This window comes from Microtus pennsylvanicus, chromosome 2, assembly GCF_037038515.1.
Source record: "Microtus pennsylvanicus isolate mMicPen1 chromosome 2, mMicPen1.hap1, whole genome shotgun sequence".
Classification (NCBI taxonomy): Eukaryota; Metazoa; Chordata; class Mammalia; order Rodentia; family Cricetidae; genus Microtus; species Microtus pennsylvanicus.
The window spans coordinates 49,881,928-49,900,478 of NC_134580.1; the positions used below are offsets into that span (position 1 = coordinate 49,881,928).

Below are 18,551 nucleotides of genomic sequence, written 5' to 3' on the forward strand. Positions count from 1 at the left end.
AGTAGCTCGTCACCAGGACAGCAGGAGAGAAAAGGAAGCTTTGGCGGGAAAGAAGGGGGCGGGCACAGGGCGGCGGAAGGGGTGGGTGCAAGCTCTGTGCTTGGCCCCGCCCGGAAGCAGAACGGCTAACTCCTTCCAGGAGTCCTCAGGGGGAAACGCGTGCTTCCATTCAGCAATCCGGGACTTGCACGAGGTGACCGGCAGCCCTGTGGCTCGCGCCGGGACGCTTTCCGACTTTGCCCGGACACGCTCCGCTCCTCCCCGGAAGCCCGCTCCGGAGGATTTGGCGCGCTTTTGAAGTCCGGGACGCTCGGAGGATCTCCACGGTCGGCGACACGCCCCTCTCGGTGCCGCGACATGCCTCAGCCGCCCGCTTCGCGGAGGACCCGCGAGGAGGTGGACGCGACGCTGCAGGTCGCCAAGCTGAACACCGCCGAGCTGCTGCCCACCGTGCACTGCCTGAGCTTCGGCCCCGGCACCAGCGGCGCGGCCGCCGGCGACTTCTGCCTGCTGGAGCTGGATCCCGCACTGTGCCAGCAGCTGGAGGCCGGCCACAGGTGAGCCGGGATAGGGACCACGGGCACGCGACCCTAGCCCACCTGCCGCGTTTTGTCGTGCGGGAACTCCGAAGGAGGAACTGGTCCAGAGGGTTGCTTTGATTGGACCAATACAGGCTGGTGGGCGGATCCCCAGCTTGCTGTCATCTGCCAGGAGGAATCCCTGCCTCTGTTAGGCTGACGTCTTAGCAGGACTCAGCTGAATTTATTCAGATGCCAGCGGAGAATGTCAGGAAGAGAGCTCCAGCGAGTTTTGAAGGCTTCACCAGTGATGCTAAGGACTCTACAGAACACAGTTGTTTTGTCGCAAACCATAGCATCAGAATCTATATAGAGCCTTTACTTGGGCTTCTTTTACTTGGACTGTAGGTGGGACAGATAAGGCAAAAGTTTAAAGCCAAATGCAGGTATGGTTGGGGGTCACTGACAGAAGATCTGGAGCTGTTTTTAATTCCAGGTCAACTATAAGTTTGCTGCCAAGACCTGGATTTTAAAACCTAGAAGCCCTGGCTGGGACTGGTTTGGGCTTAGTGTTAAAGTGCTTATGTTATAGGTTTTAGGCCATAAGATGGATCCCCAGTCTGGTGCGGAGCCGGGGGCGGTGGGGAGGCAGATGAAAATTAAGGGCTGGCTGGAGATGGGGCATGGTTAAGGATATTTGCGGCTCTTCCAGAGGCAAGCCCCTTTACCAAATGAGCCGCCCTGTCATTCTCTTCAACTTGTTTTGGCTCCGTTTATTTTGTGCAGACCTGACTCCTCCAAGTCAATTCCTCCTTGTATTTACTAAGCATTGTTTCCTCTGCTAGATTCATGTTAGTAGGACCATTTAGGTTCTCTTTGAGTTTCACAAAGTATCCTTAAGAGAATTGTCCAAAAACTCCATTTAGCTGTTTCCATCCGGCTGAATTGGAGACTAAGGACTTAAGGTGTGAAGGATCGTTTCTTTGTTCAGTTCATTTATAGTAATTATTTAATTTAGTTGGCAAAGCTAAACATGTCTTTTAACCTCCTGCGCCAGGTAGAGACTGTAAACTCATTCTGTAGCCAAGGGTGTCCTTTAACTTCTAATCTTCTTGCCTTCCCGACTCTGCAGCGCTGGGATTATAGGTGTGCACTACCACTGGCCTTACGCAGTGCTGGTGAGCTCAGGGCTTTGTGCAGTGCACATTAGGCAAGCCTTCTGCCAATGGAGTGAGCTACAGCCCCCAGCTCTCTCTTTCTCTGTGTGTGTCAGGAGTTAGCTCTCTCCTCCCTTTGAGGGAGGTAGAATGTCTTGTTTCTATGGCTTCACTGTACCTCCTAAATCTCCTCAAATAGTGTACCAGCTGGGGACCAAGTGTTCAAATGCCTGAACCTGGGCATAGGGTGAGGGGGTGGATTTGTTTTTCGAAGTACCACAGGTACAGCCCCAGGGCTTAATTTGAAATCTGGAAGTGAGAGGATTTGGGCAGTATTTGAAACGAGCTATCCGCTAATGTCTCAGGAGGGTCATGTCTTTCTGCCCCCCCCCCCACGTTCCTGTAGTTTTGTGATTCGAGGGGACAAAGATGAACAAGCTGTGCTGTGCAGTCAGGACAAAACCTATGACCTGAAGATAGCGGACACGTCCAATATGCTGCTCGTCATCCCAGGCTGCAAAACTCCAGAGCAGCTGAAGGGGGAGGAAGCCCAGAGTAACATCGTTCACAGTGAGGTACTGCTTTGTCCTATGCGCATGTTTGAGAAGGCAGTCTGTGTTCTAAGTTTGCCTTTGGTTAAAAACTTTTTTTGGTGTAAGATACATTCTATCATAGGGAGTCTAAAAAATTCTTTATTAAAGTTTGAAATTTTTCTATATTATTTTAGTTCTTTTTGAATTTGTGAATTCTCTTTAGTTTCCTTTTTGCCTCAGACACATCCAATATTTCTCTTAATGTGGTCTATATGCTGTTAGACAACTTGTTCTGTTTTTTTAAAAATTCATTTTATGTATTTATTTTGTAAAAGTTTTACTTGTGGATGTCTTGCCTGCATGTTATGTCTAAACCATGTGCATGCAGTATCCTTTGAGGCCAGAAGAGGGCATCAGATAGCCCTGGAATTGGAGTTCCAGACAGTTGTCAGCTGCCATGTATGCGAGATATATATATATATATATATATATATATATATATATATATATATATATATATATATATATATATATATAGAGAGAGAGAGAGAGAGAGAAGGGTCTCATTGTGTACCCCCTGACTGGTCTGGAACTTATAGATCCACCTCCCTCTGACTCCTGAGTGCTGTGATTAAAGCATGTGCTACCATGCCAGACCCTGTGTTTTGTTTTGAATGTTTTATTTATTTTTATTTTATATGTATGGGTGTTTGGCCTGCATGTATTCTATGTACCATCGTGCTTGGCAGTTTTTTTATTTTCTATTTTCAGTTGTTTTTATCTGGTTGGTAGAATTGCCACCAATTCACTCCTTCCAGAGTGTTTCTAGAGTATTCCTGAGATGGGATACTCAAGTATGGATGATCATTTTATTGGCGGAGTTTTCTCTTTTTTTGTTATTTTGTTTGTTTATTTTTTCTGAGACAGGGTTCCTTTGTGTAGACCAGGATGGCCTTGAACTCAAGAGATCTACTTGCCTCTGCCTACTGAGTGCTGGGATCAAAGGTATGCTCCACCACCGCTCGGTGGTAGTGCTTTCTTCTTCTTTTTTTTCTTTTTTAAATTGTTTTCATTTTACATACCAACCCCAGTTCCCCTCCTTCCCCTTCTCCTTCCCTTCTACCTACCCCCCATCCTACCCCCCTCATTCACTTCTCAGAAGGGTTAAGGCGTCCTTGGGGAGTCAACAAAGTCAGGCATACCAAGTTGAGGCAGGATCAAGCCCATTTTCCCTGCATCAAGACTGAGCAAAGTATCCCACCATGGGGAATGGGCTCCAAAGAGTCAGTTCATGCATCCAGGATAGGTCCTAGTCCCAGGAGTGCTTTTCTTAATGGACTTTACAAAGTAGTTGAGATGACTGGAAAGGTACCACGGAGCAAAGGTGGCTTTGTGGGAATGTTTTATCTTTTAGAAAGGCCACAAAGACTTATTGCTGCATTGTGATTTCTAGATCTTTGGTTTCTCTAATAATTATTGGGAGTTAAGAAGATGCAGACCTAAATTAAAAAAGCTAAAGAGACTTCTGATGGAAAATACCTATGAAGGCCCTGGCACTCAAAAAGAAGACGATCCAAGCCGCTCAAAAGTAAGAATATTATTTCCTGGTTTTATTTGAAATTTTAAAATGTAATGTTTATTTAAAAAAATTGTTTTAGCTGGCCTGGAACTTGCAGCTGCCTCCCTGCCTGTATTTCCTCACATACTGGGGTTGTGTGTGTGTGTGTGTGTGTGTGTGTGTGTGAACACCTATTACTGGTGATAGTCTTATTTTTTAAATTTGCATTTTTATAAAAGTTTCAAACATTAGTCAGTCAGTAATGGCGCACACTTTTAATCTCGGAGATAGAGGCTGGCAGATCTCTGTGAGTTCGAGGCCAGCCTGGTCTACAGAGCTAGTAGTTCCAAATATTGTCTCAAAAATAAGCAAGCAAGCAAACACAAAAAGTTTCATACATAAAGCAATCTGGGTAGACACAGAGTGGCATGTTGTCAAGGACTCTGCCATCTAAATGTGCTTGATTTCACGTGACCTAGGAAACCAATTAAGAAGCCTGGCCTGGTGTCATGGGCCCTTGTCATCCCAGACTCCCAATAGCCTTGGTTGGGTTAGAATTTGCTGAATCAAAACAAGACGAAAAGCAGGATTGGGTTGAGTTAGTGCTTGGATGGGAGACGACACAGGAGATGACATGGGACCCGTGTGTGCTTCGGGCTTTAGTTAAGGATGTAAACTGATATTCCATTGTGGTGTCCATTTTCTCATAACCGGCTGATCTTCCAGAGGTCCTGAGTTCCATTCTTAGCAACCACATGGTGGCTCATAACCATCTGTAATGAGATCTGGTACCCTCTTCTGTCCCACAGGGATACATGCAGGCAGAATATTCTATATATATTATTCAATAAATAAATAAATCTTTAAAAAAGTACACATCAGGGCTGGAGAGATGGCTCAGAAGTTAAGAACACTGACTGTTCTTCCAGAGGTCCTGAGTTCAATCCCCAGCAACCACATAATGGCTCAATAACCATCTGTAGTGAGATCTGGTGCCCTCTTCTGGCGTAGAGGTGTACATGCAGGAGGAACATTGTATACGTAATAAAATCTTTAAAAAAAAGTACACATCACACAGCATTTACCATTTTGATAAGTTCAGTAGCATTTAGTGTGTTCATGGTGATGTGTCATCATCAACACCATCCATCTCTACAACATTTTATCTTTATAAACTCCCTACTAATTAAATAATTAATAACTCCCCCCCCCCGGAAATGGCAACAACTCACTACTTCTTGTCTTTATGAATTTTACTATTAACAACACAGCATGAAAGTACAAACATATATTTATTTGTCCTTTGTATAGATAGGTGTTTTGCGTTTATTTATTTATTTGGTATGTGTGGTGTGTAGGTGGTGGTGGTGAGTATGGAGGTCAGAGATCAATTTGCAGGATCAGGTTCTCTCTCCCACCTTGTGGACTCTGGGCGTTGAACTTAAGTCATCAGACTTTGGTGGGAACCACCTTTACCTACAGAGCCGTTTCAGCAGCCCTGTTTTTTTTTCTTTTTGAGATTGGCGTCTGTTGAATATGTACGTGAGAGGTGGGTGTACGTCCTATGACATGAATGTGGAGGTCAGAGGACAGCTTTATGGTGTCAATTCTCTCTTACCTTTATGTGGGTTCCAGGAATGAAACTCAGGTATCAGGCTCGCAACTGCAAGCATTTTACCTATTAAAACCATTAGCTGTTGAGACATCTTCCCAGCTCTTAGACCAGATCTTGAGACCCCCTGCCTCCACCTCCAGAGGACGCCGATCACAGGCATGTCCAGCACCATGACCAGCAAATAGTGTTCTGAAATTTAATCCTTTTTATAAAGTCTGGTTGATGATGACTCTAGTCGCCCTCCTCCTCCTCTTCCCCCTCCTTTTCTTGTTCTTTGTTTTTTTCTTATTAGATAGAATCGCACTAGGCTAACTCAATTTTTTTTCCCTTCAGTTTGCCACATGGTAGGATTACAGGTATGTGCCATCACACCTGGCTATGTCTTTTTTTTTTTTTGTCATTTGTGTTTTTAGTGTCCTATTCAACAAACCATTGCCAAGTGCAATAACATCAAGATTTGCTCCTGTTTTCAGACATATTTTGGTTTTGTATTCATTTATGTATTAATAAGGGAAACTATTAATAGTGTTTCTTTTTTTAAATATTTATTTATTTATTATGTATACAATATTCTTTTTGCGTGTATGCCTGAAGGCCAGAAGAGGGCACCAGACCTCATTACAGATGGTTGTGAGCCACCATGTGGTTGCTGGGAATTGAACTCAGGACCTTTGGAAGAGCAGGCAATGCTCTTAACTGCTGAGCCATCTCTCCAGCCCCCTATTAATAGTGTTTCAACCAGCTGTATTTACTGACTCTCAAACTCAATAAGAAAACTAAGGAGGTAATATTTCTCAAACCATTTAGGTATGTATCTATTTTGCTTGTTTGTTTCAGTATACCACTGAAGATTTGCTTGATCAAATTCAGGCAAGTGAGGAAGAACTAATCGCCCAGTTGCAAGTCCTAAATGCCTGTGAGATTGGAGGTAGTGTAACTCTTCCCGTTCATGATGGTGAAATTGTATCATAAGCAAGCAAGAAGCTTTGGGGCACCTTAACCATGTTGCATGCTTATTTAATTTCCTTTTAACTTCAAAGGTAATGATATCAGAAGTGGAAGAGTATTTCTTGAATATGTGTGGCACCACACACACACACACACACATACACACACGATGCTGATGTTTGTCTTGGTCTAGCCTATAAGATGATCTTTACATGAGGTCAATCTGTCACTCTGTGAACAGTGACATTTTAATTACTCGCTGCAGATATTTCCCTTTAAATGTCCTTAAATACCAAGTAGATATTTTCATTTATATCAATTTTTATTTTATTTATTTATTTTGGTTTTTCGAGACAGGGTTTCTCTTTGTAGTCCCTGCTGTCCTAGAACTCACTCTATAGACCATGTTGGCCTCAACTCAGAGATCTACCTGCCTCTACTTCTCGAGTGCGCCACCATAAATTTTTTTTTGTTTTGTTTTTTGATTTTTTTTTTTGAGACAGGGTTTCTCTGTAGAGTTGGAGCCTATCCTGGAACTAGCTCTTGTAGACCAGGCTGGCCTTGAACTCACAGAGATCCGCCTGGCTTAAATCAACTTCTAAATAGGTAAAATATAAAGGTCTAGCAAGGGTCTGGGATTGTGTTAGTGACAGTCGTGGCATCAGTGCTAGATCTCTGGATCAGAATGAGTTCAACAGCTTCATTAAGTTTTCAAATAGCTCAGAATGTGTGCTGTGCTTCTTCATCTGCTGTTGCCAGTTCGATGATGACCACACATTATTTATAATTTAAGCACATGTGATCCAGGTATGTTGAGCTCCGAGGTTGATGGCGAAGTTCTGTGCTGTCTCCTCTAAGGGTTTGATTGACTTCTGCTCTGGAGTATAGCATTTTTGTCAGCATCTGGATCTAGAGTCGTCACTGAGTCCATGTTTGTATGCATCTGTGAACCACCTGTCTGTCTGTCTGTCTGTCTGTCCATCCGTCCGTCCGTCCATCCATCCATCTGTCTGAGGCAGGGTCTTACTACATAGCCCCGGCTGGCCTGGAATTCACTAAATCAACAGTTCTCAACCCCTTTGGGAGTCAAATGACCCTTTCACTTCACGGGGATCGGCTACCATATATCCTACATATCAGATTTTTATATCACAATTCATTACAGTAGCAAAATTATGATTATGAAGTGGCAACAAAAATACTTATAGTTGGGGGTCACCACAACATGAGGAACTGTGTTTAAAAAAGTAGGAAGGCTGAGGACCACTGCACTAGATAGATCAGGCTAGTTTAGAACTTATGAAAATCCTCCTGTCTGCTTCCCGAGTACTGGTGCTAGAGGCACGTGCCACTATGCCTGGCTAAGAACCCACTCTTAGCTTGCCTAGAGAAACAACTTGATTGTTTACCTATTAGGAAGAAAGAAATTAGTATGGTTCTGTGGATATTCTATTCATTTTGCTCATAATCTTCCAAACAAGGTTAGCTTTTGTGTGCCTTGTCCCTTAAATATGGAAAATTCTTTAAATAAAAAACTGAAAACACCCCTACTCCCCCCCCCCTTATTTAGATAGAGTTTCTCTGTCAGGCCTTGGCCATACTGGAGTTCTCTCTGTGGACCAGGCTGGCCTCGAACTCAGATCTGCCTGTCTCTGTCTCCCAAGTGCTGAGATTAAAGGCGTGTGCCGCCACCACCTCCTAGTGCCTAATGATACTTTGAACTTTCCAGAATATGGACTGAATTATTTTCCTTGCAAAATGATAGCTATGAGCTTGCAAGTGGTATCTGTGCCACCAGTTTTAAAATGGCATATTAAATCCTTGGAGGGTGTCGCTCTGTAGCCCCAGCTGGCCTAGAACTGGAACGTGCTATGCAGCCAGCTGCAGTGAGCTTTTGAGGTTCTTCTGCCTCAGCTTCCAGAGAGCTAGGGTCATAGGGATATACTACCGCATCCAGGGGCATGTCAAATCCTTTCACAGAAATAGGGACAGGTAGGTGCCTTTCAAATTAATTTTATGGTTAGCATATGAAGAGACATATTGCATGGTGACATTTGTTGTTTTTTATCAAGACAGGGTTTCTCATCTGGGCAGTGGTGGCGCAAGCCTTTAATCGCAGCATTTAGGGAGGCAGAAGCAGGCAGATCTCTGTAAGTTTAAGGCCACCCTGGTCTTACAAAGTGAGTTCTGGACAACTAGAGATACACAAAGAAATCCTGTCTCAAAAAACCAAAAAAGAAAAAAGGCAGGGTTTCTCTCTGTAACCCTGGATGCCTAGAACTCTGTAGACCAAGCTGGCCTTGAATTTAGAGATTCGCCTGTCTCTGCTTCCTGCTTCCTGAGTGCTGGGATTAAAGGTGTGTACCACCCCCCCACCACCACCTGGCCCACTGTGACATTTTCATGTATGTATCTTTCTGCTTTGTTCTTAGCCACCCTCCCACGGCCCCTCCATCACCTGTCTGCCTTCTCTGGTAATGACATTCTTCCCAGCAAATAGGTCCCCTTTTGGCTTAATGACATGGATATTCGCTTAATTTTTCTTCCTTCCCCTCTCCCATTAAAAGTCTTCCTTATAATCCTCTTTCTTCCTTCATACCATACATATAAGTCCCTCTCTCTCTCTCTCTCTCTCTCTCTCTCTCTCTCTCTCTCTCTCTCTTTCTCACACACACACACACATACACACACACACACACACACACACACACACACAAATTTAAATCTAAATTCTATGTATTTGAGAAAGCATGGTATTTGCCTTTCTCAGTCTAGTTAATTTCTCTTAGCATAATGTTCTCCATGTCCATCCATTTTCCTTCAGATGTCTTCATTTAATTCTTTACTGCTGAAGGAGATTCCATTGTGTATGTATGTAGGCAGTATCTGTAGAAATAGGGAAAGGCATCTTGATCCCCCAGTGGTTATTTTTCTCGTCCACTCCCTCCCAGAATCTGTCATCCAGTGAGCTGGGCTTCTTTGTGCTGTGAGAACACATTTTCAGACATGATCAGCAGCATCACACAGCACAGATTACCCCAGGCTATCCCCTCTGACGGTCTCTTCCCAGTCCACCCTCGACTGTGTGTCTAGTTGACAATTAACAGTAGCCACCACAATGCTTTATGGGTAAGAGGGTGTTCCTGCTTTATTTATTGATTATCTAATCACTTAAAATGTTCTTTGGTAAGTTTGCCATTTGGAATTTGTAGGTTATTGGAGAATTCTTGAATTTGATTATGAGATCAGACTTCTGAATCATGTAACTCAGCTTGTGGATTCCGAATCCTGGTCTTTTAGTAAAGTCCCCTTGGCTGTGTGCCTGCAGGAACTTGGGCCTTTGGAGCCAGAGTGAGTATTTCTCTTCTTGCCACTTGCAGGTTTCTTTAAGACAATGAAAATTCTTTTCCAGACGAGATGGGAACTGGGACATAGCATTTACATTCTGACATGGAAAAAATATTTTAATTTTATTTTATGCATATGAGTTTTTGCCTGCATTTCTGTATGTGCATCAGGTACAAGGCTGCTGCCTACAGAGGTCAGATGAGGGCACCAGTTCCCTGGAACAGGAGTTAACTGGGTGGTTCTGAGCCACCAGTTGGGTGCTTAAAAGTGAACCTGGGTCCCATGTAACAACAGCAAGTGCTCTTAACCTCTGAGCTGCTCTGTAGCCCAGAGCAGGGAGAAAATTAAAACAGACAACCAGAAAGGATTTGAGACTTTGGGTCACTGGGGTGAATAAATCTGCTTCATCTTTTTTACTTTTTATTTTGGTCAAAAAAAAATATCAATGATTATATTAGAGCTACTGTATCACAATGAAAGTAGACTACATAATTCATGCAAACTGTGGAGCACAGGCCTGGCATGTGGCATTTCCCAGAATATTCAAATTAGTTCTTAAGTATTATTTATCATCCAACTAATTTATTATCTCAAATCCTTAATTGATATCTGAGTTTATTGTTAGCAACTGGGTCTAAAGTGTTTTAAAATGCTGAGAAGTTTTCTTGTATGTTTTAAACTTCCAGGGAAATGATTGAACACTGTCTTAAATGCTACGGAAAGAAATATGTGGATGAAGGTAAAGACTGGAAAGTATTCTAATCGAGACTTTAACTTGTGTGATAAATAGGGGTGTTGGTGTTAATAAGAACCGTGGGGCTGTGGGAGGTGGACAGAGGTACAGGGTCCCTTCAAGCCACTCTGCTGAGGTGAAGGAGGTGCTAATATTGTATTGAATAATAAGAGAGTACGGTGTCAATGAGATGGCCGAGCCAGGCTTTTATCCCCAGCACAGGGTGAGAACAGACTCCCTGAAAGTTGTCACCTGATCCCCATGTTCATGTGGTGGCACATGCACACACACACACACAAAGAAAGTAAATTAACAAATGCCATTTTGTAAACAAGGTTGTGAACCTATCTGATACCGTTTCCTTAGATGAAGTTTATTTTGAATTGAATGCTGACAAAATATGCCGAGTGACAGCGGAGATGCTCTTACAGAATGCCGTGAAGTTTAACCTCGCTGAGTTTCAGGAAGTGTGGCAGCAGAGTGTCCCCGAGGGAATGACAACCCGGCTTGATCAGCTCAAGGTTAGGCTGATGGGGGCTGTGCCTGGGATTCCCCAAGTGGCATCTGACTAGGTGATGTCACTCGTGTCCTGGAGCTCAACTGGGAGATACTTTATTTTCCTGGACACCCATTAGGGTACAGAGTACAGTCTTCGTCTGCCCCATCGCAAAGTCCTTTAACTCCCCTAGTGCTCATAGACAGCTGTTAGGGCTGCAGGTGTGACACAGTTGGTAGAACACTTGCCTAGTACCCACAAAGCCCTGAGTTCAATCCCCAGCACCCCATAAAGAATCAAGTATGGTGGTATATGCCTTTAATCCCCAGCATTTAGGGTAGAGGCTAGAGAATCAGGAGTTCAAGATCACCCTAGCTACACACTGAGGTTATGTTATTCTGGGCTAGAGAAGACCCTGCTTCAAAAACAGGGGGAGGGGAAACAAGCAAACAAATAACTCCCTCCCCTAAAAAATGCTGGCCAAATAGGTAACAGTGGGAAGCAAGAAATGGCCCTCAGTAGGTGAGAGTGCTTGCCACCAAACCCGGTAGGCCGAGTTTAATCTTTAGGATCCACGTGATGGCAAGAGAAATGACTCTTAATGTGTCCTCTGATTTCCACATGTGGCTTTTGAGGACACACCTTTCCTCTGTTTTGTACTGCACACACATGCACACTTTAAAAATGTAAGAAACAGCCGGGCGGTGGTGGCGCACGCCTTTAATCCCAACACTCGGGAGGCAGAGGCAGGCGGATCTCTGTGAGTTCGAGGCCAGCCTGGTCTACAAGAGCTAGTTCCAGGACAGGAACCAAAAAGCTATGGAGAAACCGTCTCGAAAATCCAAAAAAAAAAAAAAGTAAGAAACAAACAAAAATAGACACTGAGTGACGGATAGAGAAATCTTATAGCGACTCCTGACCACTCAGGTATGGGACTTGGATACCAGAATTTAGGTTCTCTAGACTTCCTGTTTTCCCAAGGCAGTGGGAGTGGAGCAGGTGTCCTCTGGACGTGTGGCTCTCGAGCTCAGAAGAGGAATCTGAGTAGAGGATGCAAACGTTACAGTCATGAGCAAGGGCGCTGCAGGCTGTGGGGTAGGATGAGGTCCCTGGGACAGGCCGAGAAAGAGGTAATGGGATGGGGTGGAGGTCTGGGCATTGACATCGGCATCGAAGAAGGCAGCGATGTCAGAGCGGGAGAGAGAAGAGAGGGAAAGTGTGCTGGGCGTTAACAAGGGGATGGGCTGGTGAGGTGAAGTGAAGAAGCCGAGGAAGGGGCATTTGGCAATGACTGATCACTGGCGACAGTTGTCACTAAAGCTCTCGTGGTAAAGTGATGGCTGTGGCAGCCAGGTTGCAGAGGGCAAAGAAATCACAGCTTAAAGGACCGCTATTATGAAATGGCAGCTTATAAGGCTCTGGATAGACTTTCTATGAAGTTTCATGTCCCTGGTATTTTAAATTCCTTGGGCTAAATCCAATGGCAAAAGAAATGAGTCATATTTAAATATGAGGTCTTTACTTTAACTGCCTTTTTCCTTCTTGTCTCTTGTAGGGTTTAGCACTGGTGGATAGAAACTCAAGACCGGAAATCATATTCTTGCTCAAAGTGGATGATTTGCCTGAGGGAACACAGGAGCGCTTCAATAGTCTATTCTCTCTCAGAGAAAAGTGGACGGAAGAAGACATCGCTCCCTATATCCAGTAAGTAATTCATTCGCTATGGGTTACGGTGTTCTTTAAAATGTGGCATGGGGCTTCAGAGTTATGACCTGAGCACGACATTGCTGTGTAGTCCCTGAGGATACTGTCCCTTGAAACTCCCTCAGACGGCATCCTCTCATCATCTGATTACTCATCCTGAAGGTGGAATATGTGCTTTCTTTCTTCCTTAGCATTCCTTCTGGATTTCTCTGTTCTCCTCCCTACAAGACCACAGTTCTCCGGGGGTGGGGGGAGGGGAGTAAATATACCCGTGTCCCAAAGGTAGAATTTTGATTGCCAACTCCTGTCTTCCCTGCTGCTTATGTCATTGCTCGTGGCATTGTTCTTCTTTTATAGTTATATTTATCTATTTAATCTTTGTGTATGTGCGAGTGTGCACATGCACATTCTTGTGTGTGTATGTGTTGGGTGAGGGCAGGTGTTCCACCCCCACATATAACAGCCAGATTTGGTACCATTAGTGCTGGGATCTAAATTCCAGCCCTAATGATTGTGGAGCAAGTGCTCCTAACCACTGAGAAATCTCTCTAGTTCCACTGTTCCTCCTATTGAGGCCAGTCCTCCCTCTGCACCTGAACCATCTCTTCTGGTCCTTTCCAAGACCTGGCTTCTTGAGTTATCTTTCCTCCCTCACTAGGTCATCCCCATCACACATGTCCTATAGTGTCACCAGACTACAAAGCAACCTGTTAACCCCATGTCCTTTTCTTTCCTTCATAAGAAACTGCCTGATTGAACTAGCCAAGTGCGCTACCACTGAGCTGTATCTTCAGCCCTATTTAGTCATTTATTTGTATGAGGGAGAGGGAGGAGTGTGTGTCGTGGCTCATATGTGGAAATCAGACAACTTTTAAGAGTTGGTTTTTCTCTATGATGTTCAGTCCCAGGGATTGAACTCAGGCCATCAGCTAGTAAATTCCTTCATCTGCTGAACCTCATTGACCCTCATCCTTTTCAAATTTTCTTTCTTTCTTTCTTTCTTCCTTCCTTCCTTCCTTCCTTCCTTCCTTCCTTCCTTCCTTCCTTCCTTCCTTCCTTCCTTCCTTCCTTCCTTCTTCTCCTTCTTCCTCTCCTCATCCTCCTCCTTTTTTGAGATAGGTTCTTACTAGGTTGCTTGGATAGGCCTGGAACTCACTCATATTTCAGTTAGGACCTCAGTCTGTGATTGTTCTACCCTCCAGAGGCTAAGATTACAAGATTACAAACACGTGCCAATAGGCTCAGCTACATTTTCTTTTTTTGCTCATGTTCTGTGGATACCTTCATCCAGGCCTGAATAAATACAGTGACTTCCTTATTCTATTTTCAGTGTTGATGTTTACCATGACCTACTGATTGTTAAACATTGAAAAGTATCAATATAATGAGTCTTCCATATTCTTGCTGCCAAGATTCCATTATCAACTCATTTCCTCCATCATTTAAACCTCAGATCATATTAGGCTTTTTCTACTGTTTAAAATACTATTAGCCTTTGCTAATAGTTTAATTGTAAATTTGTATTTACAATTAAATTGCAAGCCCTTTTGTGTACTGATGGAGGAAGGTCATTGGCTAATAAAGAAACTGCCTTGGCCCATTTTATTGGTTAGAACATAGGTGGGTGGAGTAAACAGAACAGAATGCTGGGAGGAAGAGGAAGTGAGCTCAGAGAGGCCATGCTCCCCTCTCCCGGGCAGATGCAATCGATGAAACTCCGACCCATGATGGATGTAGGCTAGAATATTCCCGGTAAGTGCACCTAGGGGTGCTACACACATTATTAGAAATGGGCTAGTCCAGGTGCGAGAGTTAGCCGAGAAGAGGCTAGATATAATGGGCCAGGCAGTGTTTAAATGAATACAGTTTGTGTGTTGTCATTTTGGGGCATAAGCTAGCCAGGCGACCAGGAGCTGGGGCGGCCGAGCTGGGTAGCAGGAATGCAGCCCACAGCTCCTACAACAGTGTACTTTATGGCCCTCTGTGATCCAGCTCCCTCTCCCGTCATGTTATATCCTCTCTCCTCATTAGGCTTCAGGCAGTGTTCTTCTTGAGGTACATCAACTGAAGTCCAAGAAGGGCAGGCAGTCTAGACAAGCCCATACTTGGCAAGCCTACGATACAGGTTCTTTGACTCTAGATGCCTCCACATCCCATTGCTTCTATTTCTAATTTAAAGGTTACATGATATAATGGAAATAGCATGGGAATTTGAAGTCATACACACATGATGGCAAAATTTGACCTTTATTAACTTTCTCCTCGGTTTGTTTCCTAATATCTAACAGAGTTGAATAACTCATAAAGTCTATTGTAAGGGTTAAAAGAAATGATATATGTAATCTAGCTAGTTCAATTAAGACATAGCAATGGTGCAGCAAGCTTTGTTGTCGTCCACCAGCTCACAAATAATGACATGGAGACTTATTAATTATGAAAGCTTGGCTTTAGCTTAGGCTTGTCCCACTAGCTCTTATAACTTAAAAGAACTCATTAATATTAATCTATGTTTTGCCTTGTGGCTTTTTACCTTTCTTTCATTCTGTATGTCCAACTTCTTACATGGCTTCCAACTCTGGGCCTAGCTTCATCTCCTTCCTCTTTCTCTGCTCGGAAGTCTCGCCTATACCTCCTGCCTGTCATTCAGCTTTTTAATTCACCAATCACAGCAAATACGTCTTCATAGTGTACAACTATCCCACAACAGAGTTTTCACTGTTCTTCTCACAGGGCTATTAGAATAATGGTTTTAAGCCAGGTGTGGTAGCACCCACCTTTAGTCCCAGCACTTGGGAGGCAGAAGTAGGTGCATCTCTGAATTCAAGGCTAGCCTAAGATTAAATTTTACTTAGGATTATTGTATATGTACATGATGTGTGAAAGAGCACATACGCCACAACATGCATGTACAGATCAGAGGGCATTCTTGTAGCCTTTTTTTCTCCTCCCACCTTGCAAGTTCAGGGATCAAACACAGATTGCCAAGTTTGTTCAGCAAGCACCTTTATCTGCTGAACCATCTTGCTGGCCCTACAAAGAGAGTTCCAAGACAGCTAGGGATACACAGAGAAACTCTGTCTCAAAAAACAACAACAACAACAACAAAAAAAAAAAAGAAAATTGCCTTAGGAGATAGAGATAAACTAAGCAGTACTGTTATCATTTTATGTTCCCTAAAATATTCATGGAATTTATTTATTTATTTTTATTCCCACAGAGATTTGTGCGGAGAGAAGCAAACTGTTGGTGCATTACTTACTAAATATTCTCGTTCTTCAATGCAAAATGGTGTGAAAGTTTATAATTCAAGAAGGCTCATTTCTTAAAAGAATGGCACACACCCGTTTGGGGCCAGCCTGGTCTACAGAGTGAGCTCCAGGACAGGCTCCAAAGCTACAGAGAAACCCTGTCTCAAGAAACAAAAAAAGAATGGGGCACCTTTTGGAAGGACTAAATTGCTTCATAAAGTTGCTGGATATAATAAAAGAAGATTCTCTTGCCTATTTTTATCCCTGACTTTTTTAAAGATTAAATTTTACTTATGATTATTATATATGCATATGATGTGTGCATGGGCACATATACCACAACATGCCTGTAGAGATCAGAGGACTTTCTTGTAGTCTTTTGTCTCTCCTCCCACCTTTCCAGTTCAGGGATCAAATGCTGGTTTCCAGGCTCGCTCAGCAAGCACCTTTACCTCTCCTATTACTTGCCCTATTCTTGGTTTTTAAAACCAACTCTTTGAATACCTTTTTTCCCCTTCGCCATTTTGTAATTTACTATCCTTTCTTATTTCTCTGGTGCAATAATATATTTCCATATACTTCAGGTTACATTTTTATAATACTCACTAAATACAAGGATGAAAAATAAAAACTTCATGGTGGTGGCACATGCATTTAATCTCAGCACTCAGGAGGCAGAGGCAGGTGAATCTATGAATTTCAGGTCAGCCTGGTCTACAGAAGAAGTCCAAGACAGCTAGGGTTACATAGAGAAACCCTGTCTCGGGGGAAAAAAAATATCTGTACTTTATATCTTGAAGTCTGTACGATTCTATATGTAGAAAGTTCTGCTTTTCACATATGAATTCCATATCTTTAATTAAGATTTGGTGTTATAGTTATTAATATACTTTAAAAATTTTCTAAATAACTATCAGTAATAGTCTCATACAACATTTTAGTCTGCTAAAAGGTATTTCTAAATTAAGTGGTATATTTATAGATTAGTCAGGATTCAACTGGCTCACAGGCTCACAGTTCAGTTAGTCCAACAATGGCTGTCTACCAATGAAAAGTCTAAGAATCCAGTAGTTGTTCAGTATGTGAGGTTGGATGTCACAACTGGTCTTCAATATCCTTCAGAATCTGAAAGAAGTAGGTTCTAATGCCAGTGAAGGAAAGAACTTGCCAGCAAAAGCAGGCAGACAAAGAACAAAAGCTTCCTTCTTCCGTGCCCTTATACTGGCTGCCACCAGGTGTGGCCCACACTAAAGGTGGATCCTCCCACCTCAAAAGATCCAGATTAAAGTTGGGTCTTCTGACTTTAGACATTTAACTAAGGAAAATCTCTCAAGGGTGTACCAATTTGCTTGGATTGTAGTCAACTTCACATGTGGTCAGGTTGACTAACAAGAACAGCCGTCAGCCTTTGGATTAGTTGTTGACATTGGTGTGACACTGGCCTGTTTACTTCACTGTGCACTGTGGACAAAGTGCTTAATCCTGCGTCTTCTGTGAAGGACACCAGAGGAGCAGTCCAGTCCCCCACCCCCACAGGTTTATTCACCAGAGAACTGTAAATCACTTCTGGTTTTGGTCAGCCCTTCCTTTTTTCCCTGGTTGCGCCCACTCTCATCGAGGCCCCATGCTCTGTAAAATCTCAGCACTCTGTGGCTTCCCACAGTCTGCACATAGAAGCCATCAGTGATGACTTACTGGACCTGACCAGTGAAGACCTACGAGGTTCAGCTATGAGCTCCTGTGTGGCTGTTCTTTGTCAGCTGGACTGTATCTGGAATGGAGTGAACTGAAATGGAGGGCACATTTGTCATCTGGATCTTGAGGCTTGAAGGCATCCGCCTTTAATCCAGACTTTGAGGCTGGAAGGCACACCTTTAATTTGGGCCACGCCTTCTGCTGGAAGCCGGATTAAGGACAATGGAAGAAGGAAGGGTTTGTTCTTCATCTGCTTGCCCTGGCCTTGCCAGCACATCCACTCCTTCACTGGCACTGGTGCCCACTTCTTCAGGATTCCAGCATATGCAGAAGACCAGCTAAAACACCCAGCCTCGTGGCTAGATTCTTGGACTTTACATTCACAGCTAGCCATTACCGGACCTGCAGCCTGCAAGTCATTCCAATAAATTCGTGTGTGTGTGTATATATAAATACATATTTATGGAAAGAGATTTTATTCCTTAAGTTCAGTGACTATAGAGAACCCTGACTAATATACCTACTATTCCCAATCAGTGAAGGCCTACTAGATTCAACCACTGACCTACTAAACTCAACCAGTGACCAATTGAAATCAAATAAGGTAGTGTTAACTGTTGGTCTAGAGCAGTGGTTCTCAACCTGTGGGTCACGACCCTTTTGGTGGTTGTATATCAATATGGATTCATAACAGTAGAAAAATTAGTTATGAGCCGGGCGGTGGTGGTGCACGCCTTTAATCCCAGCACTCGGGAGGCAGAGGCAGGCGGATCTCTGTGAGTTCGAGACCAGCCTGGTCTACAAGAGCTAGCTCCAGGACAGGCTCCAAAACCACAGAGAAACCCTGTCTCGAAAAACCAAAAAAAAAAAAAAAATTAGTTATGAAGTAGCAACATTTTTTATGGTTGGGGTTACTACAACATGAGGAATTGTATTAAAAGGTCGCAGCATTAGGAAGGTTGAGAACCACTGGTGTAGAGGTTGACAGCAACATGGAC

The 18,551-nt window shown here is 43.5% G+C and overlaps 1 protein-coding gene across 1 annotated transcript; it reads left to right on the plus strand.

The window, feature by feature from the left end:
- Positions 1-142: 142 nt before the first annotated feature.
- Positions 143-16,271, plus strand: Dscc1 (DNA replication and sister chromatid cohesion 1). Its single transcript, XM_075963617.1, has 9 exons — positions 143-557; positions 2,082-2,250; positions 3,662-3,796; positions 6,219-6,309; positions 9,542-9,680; positions 10,364-10,416; positions 10,777-10,931; positions 12,462-12,610; positions 15,828-16,271. Exons 1-9 carry the CDS (start codon positions 358-360, stop codon positions 15,934-15,936), a joined length of 1,200 nt encoding a protein of 399 aa, XP_075819732.1. The 5' UTR covers positions 143-357; the 3' UTR covers positions 15,937-16,271.
- The last annotated feature ends 2,280 nt before the right edge of the window (positions 16,272-18,551 follow it).